The sequence below is a fragment of the Chenopodium album genome, chromosome 22 (genome assembly GCF_948465745.1).
Source record: "Chenopodium album chromosome 22, dcCheAlbu1.1, whole genome shotgun sequence".
NCBI classification, from domain to species: domain Eukaryota; kingdom Viridiplantae; phylum Streptophyta; class Magnoliopsida; order Caryophyllales; family Amaranthaceae; genus Chenopodium; species Chenopodium album.
In genome coordinates this window covers 14,479,967-14,485,060 of record NC_137855.1, presented here as the reverse complement: position 1 = coordinate 14,485,060, position 5,094 = coordinate 14,479,967, and the positions used below count along the sequence as shown (strand labels likewise).

Here is a 5,094-nt window from a genome sequence, read left to right as displayed (position 1 = left end):
CTCAGGTCCACAATAATATTATTGTGGACCAGGCCAACGCAAGTCTTTTTGATAGGTAATCAGTTAATCACAATAAAAAAAGAGGTTAATAAAGGTAGCATATCCCACCAAAAAACATACTCTGTAGCATATATTTCACCAAATAATATATTATTACAGGTACTACGTAGAATATATAAGAAATTAATAAGTAAAAAAGAAAAAAGAAATTTAATGGAAGTTACCTAGTGTAGTAGAGACAGTGTTCCTAAAAAAAAAAAAAAAAAAAGTGTAGTAGAGGCAGTGGATTTTGAAGATGACTCAAAAAGAGAGGTTTAGATGGGGGATATGGTTTATTTTAGACCAATCTTTTCCATCTGGTTCACTGTAACTTTCCTTCAATCCATCACATGTGTCTATGCGAAGTTTTTTAAGGCATGGGAGGATTGCTTCTGGCAGCGATTTCAGCTTATGACAACAACTAATTTCAAGCGATCGCAAAGACTTGAGGCAAGCAAGCCAGTCCGGGAGGTCTTCCAGTTCTAGACAGAAAAAAATTTCGAGGCACTCAAGAGAAGTTAAGTACTGAATGCCCGTTGGTAGATGTACCAGTGGAAGTATTTGCAAGCTCAAGTAAAAGAGGGCTTGAAGGTATTTCCATGGAATCTCTTTCTCTTCTTCAAGTTCTAGGTTTCTACAACCTTTAATTTGAAGCATTTTCAAGTTGGTGAAATGTTCTATTCCTCCTCCCAGCAGACTCTTTAAGTTTTGGCAATTTCTAATAGTTAGATGATGGATGGTAGATCCGTACCTCTGATACTCTTGTACAATACTCGATAAATTCTCCATCTCCATATTGCACAATGTGAGACTACGAATGCTTCGTATAGACTCTCCAAAAAGTGACTTCAGTAATCCCAAATTGTCTGTTTCTAATCTCCTTATATCAAAAACAACATCACCAGCTGAATTACTGTTGTTGTTGCTTGAAGAAGGGGAAGAGAATGAAGTGGCAGCAGCAACAGCAGCAGCAGCATTTGCAATAATTGCTTCATAATCTCTTGGTCTTGTAAATGTGAAATCTTCAATGAGGCCATACAGGGTAAAATCTTTCACAAGTGGACATTCGGGAAAAGATTTCAAGCAAGGGCAATTCTGGAGGACCAATGACTCAAGCGACGGAAATGAAGGTGCAGCAGCAGAAACATTATCATATTCCATCAACTCTACTTTGGGCAAGTTTGCAAGTGTAAGAGATTTCAGATGCTGGAGTTGACTCAATGCTGGCAGATGTTGCAAATTGTGAAAAAGCACCAGGGAGATACTCACAAGACGTGGGAGAGAGATTGACAATGCAGCTACCCATCTTGGCAATTTGGTTCCGCTGTATCCCATAATCTTTATTTCTTCAAGATCAGGATGGGGTTCAAGTCTTTCTAGCAATCTTTCGTCTACAACTCCTGGTTCTTTGGGATGATACAAATTTAGTGGTTCTACTGACAAAGCCTTGATATGTTCCTTGTTTACTAAATAAGATCCCTCATCAGTGTTTGTTGAATCATATGCGTATCCTTTTTGTAATACAATTGTAAGTGTACCTCTAAGATTAATTAGAGGCATTAAGTCTTTAAGTTGACCAATCTGGGTTTTCTTGGAACTTTCAGGACCTAATACAAACCTTGTAAGGGTACAAAGACCACTCAAATTATCCATTCCAGAGGGCATATGAGTCAAACTATTACAAAAGCTCGTGTCCAGATGCCTGAGATTGACTAGTTTCCTCAAATCCTTTGGCAACTCTTTTAGTTCCCGACATGAACTCAAGTTCAATACTTGCAAATTATAGAGTGTAGTAATTGACTCAGGAAGTATCTTCAACTCCTTATTGTCAGAGAGATCAAGGTACCTTAAATGTAAAAGGTTCTTTATTGTACTTGGTAAAGCTTTTATGCTAAGCTCGTGCAAGTCCAATACCCTCAAACGCCTGCAATTTGCTAAGACTGTTGTCACTTCTGATTCACACTTCAGATTCTTATAAAATGAAAGCTGAAGAAATGTACGCAATCCCCTCAACTTGCCAAAAGCATCTCTTGGACTAAGCAGTAGGAGTGAACTCCAACAAGAAATAGAGAGGTGTCGAGTTTTTCTATCAATTGGGCTTGTGCTAGCCTCCCCCATGAAGTATGAATCTTTTCCTGCCACTTCTTGTGCAAGATCATGGATCAAATCGTGCATTTTGCATGAATTAATTTCACCATACTGATTCTTTCTAATGTCTTGGAGAAAACATCTCTGCAATAAAATTGAAAAATACTCGTCACCAACATCTTCTGTATTTTGCAAGTCATTCATAGGTCCAAGATAGCCTTGTGCAGACCATAGACAAATCAATAACTTTTTCCTAATGACATAATCCTTGGGGAAGATTGCACAATAACTAAAACAGCTCTTTAATTGTGGAGTAAGATGATGATAACTACACTTCAATATCGGCATTATGTTGTCTTCACCTTGTCCCATTTTAGCCAAGTCAGTTCTTTGAAATAATTTCCACTTGCTCTTATCTTGACCATAGAGCATACTCCCTACCACCCTTATCGCAAGGGGAACATTTGCACAATTTTTCACAATGTCTTTACCAATATTAACAAGCGAATCATCGGCCTGACTAGTCCCTTGTTTAAACGCAATTCTCTCAAACAAATGCCAAGAATCATCATTTGATAAACCCCTCAGCTCGTACATTGGATCATCTCCTATAGCCTCCACTACTTTTTTTGAGCGAGTGGTAACCACAATTCGACTACCTCTTGCACCCAAACACATAAACTCCCTCAATTTTAGCCATTCATCACGACTTTCTTTCCACAGATCATCTAGAATAAGTAAATATCTCACTCCTCCTATATGTCTTCTGACGTTCTTCTGCAGCCCATCAATTCCAATATCACCCGGATCTTTCTCAGTTGCTGACTTTAACATCTTACGAAGGATATCCTCCGTGGTAAATTCATCAGAGACACAAACCCACAACTTCAAATCAAATGCTTCATTAATTCTAACATCATTGTACACAAGTTGGGCCAGAGCAGTTTTCCCTAACCCTCCCACCCCGACAATACTAACAAAAGAAACAGTATTATCTCGACCATCAACTCAAGAATTCGACTCTCTCAGCAGCATACCAATAATGGCCTCCTTGTCAGCATCTCTACCAAAAATACTATTTTCATGGACATAATTTTTAAATGTCTCTTAACAGGTTTAACCACATCACTAAACCCAAATTCAGTACGATCTTTAGCAATGCTATCTAGCTTCTCTCTAAGCTTCTTAATCTTCTTAGATGTATTAATAGCAAAAAGCAACTGGTTTTCACTAGAGAAGAAATCATGTACCTTTTTGGAGATCTTACCACCATGCATCTTCTGTCACTCAGCAACTGAAGCAAATTCATCAAACAAATCATCAGCATCATAGACAGCTTCCTTGAGCTTGTCAAGCCAACTTTGGCCTTCACAAGTGAGCTCCTGCTGTTTGGAATCCACATCAAGGAGGACATTCTGGATGGTTTCGACAGTGCAACGGAGAGCCTCAAGTTGGGGTTCATACCTCAATTTGGAGCACAACTCTCTCAACAGCTTGCTTTCTATTGCTGCATGGTGTTTGAGCAACACTTAGCACCAGTCCAGTAGCCATTCTAGTGGCAATAGAAGCAAATTAGCAGAGAAACAGAGGAAGGAAATGTGTTTTTCTGGAGATTTTCTGATAGGTACGATTAGTGATAAAAATTTCATCAACTTCTACACTTACATAAATGTACTCGTAAAATGTGATACAGCTGTTTAGTTCGTTTTAACTCTTTTATTTAAGACATGGTCTGATGGTCTCACATGTCCATACATTTATTAAACTACTACAAGCTTTCCTAGATGTTTCTTTACGAATATTTTATAGAACTACTCGTAGATTTTTGAGTCTCCGCTGCACTGCTATTTCTGAACACTTTACCTTGGTTTAACCGGCCACTACGGGATGAATGATAGTAAATGTATTACTTGTTTTAATAAAACACCCCGAAGAAGACTAGCATTAATTAAAATTTACACTTATTAAAATACGAAGGGATTACTCATGACTAGCATTAATTAAAATTTAAAAGTCTTATTACTTGTAAAAAGAAACAAAAAAAAGTACGTACAATGTACTACCAATCTACGAGTAATTATTGTCAAATCAACAAAAAGGAGACAAAATAAAGTTCAATTGATGACTATACGGTCTTACCCACTACTCCCTAGCTACTTCGAATGTACAATGGACTAAAAATTCTAAGGTCCCGCAAAAGCTCTAGCAGGGGCCCAATGGGCAATCCAATAAAGCGGTTAAAAAGAAAAGGGAAATAAGAAAAGAAAACGGGTGTCACTTGTAATGGAAAAACAACAAACAAGAAAAACGGAAATCAAAGAATCCATTTGGTATGACTGTGGTTTTCTATTTTTTTTTCAAAAATTATATGATATACTTCCTTCGTTTTAAATACCCGCTCCATTTCTCCATGCGCGGAATTTTAGGAGAAATTGGAGAAAGTAATAAAATATAAAAGTAGTGGGGTAGGTGAAAGAATTGAAAAATTGTAAAAAGCAAAAGTAATGGAGAGAATTGGAGGAGAGGGAATGAACTTAATAAAATATAATTTATATTAGGTCCACTAAGTAAGAGAAATGAATTAAATATTGTAAAAGTATTCCAAATAAGGAAATAGAGCAAGTATTTAAAAACGGCTGAAAAAGAAAAGTGGAGCAAGTGTTTAAAAACGGAGGGAGTATGTCATATACTGAATCTAAAATTGTCAATTTTATTATAATCATGATATTTTTTTACAACTAAAAAGCGATAAGTGGAAATACCTTTTTCTAGTTTTCAGTTTTTTGTTTTCAAAAAATCAGAAAAGTGAAAACAAAAAACAACTCCCAAACAAAATTTAATTGTTCAATTTAAGCGCCAAGAAGAGGAATGAGAAAGTAGCTCCAAGGGTTTGAAGAAGTCCGGCTGCTGGAGAGTACCCCCGTCGATAGAAGAGGCTGATGTTGAAGCCGTCAAGCTAGGGATGTC

At 37.1% G+C, this 5,094-nt stretch overlaps 1 protein-coding gene across 1 annotated transcript; it reads right to left on the bottom strand.

The window, feature by feature from the left end:
- Positions 1 to 300: 300 nt before the first annotated feature.
- On the bottom strand, positions 301 to 3,404 carry LOC145604001 (putative disease resistance protein RGA1). The gene is made up of 2 exons (XM_081659960.1): positions 3,165 to 3,404; positions 301 to 3,012 (listed from the first exon to the last, which is right to left on the bottom strand). The coding sequence occupies exons 1-2, from the start codon at positions 3,402 to 3,404 to the stop codon at positions 301 to 303; spliced, it is 2,952 nt and encodes a 983-aa protein (XP_081516086.1).
- Positions 3,405 to 5,094: the final 1,690 nt, after the last annotated feature.

Coding starts and splice junctions, on each gene's coding strand:
- LOC145604001 (XM_081659960.1), bottom strand. CDS start 3,404: ATGCATGGTGGTAAGATCTCCAAAAAGGTACATGATTTCTTCTCTAGT. Junction 3,013..3,164: donor TGACAAGGAGGCCATTATTG/GTATGCTGCTGA, acceptor TTTGATTTGAAG/TTGTGGGTTTGTGTCTCTGA.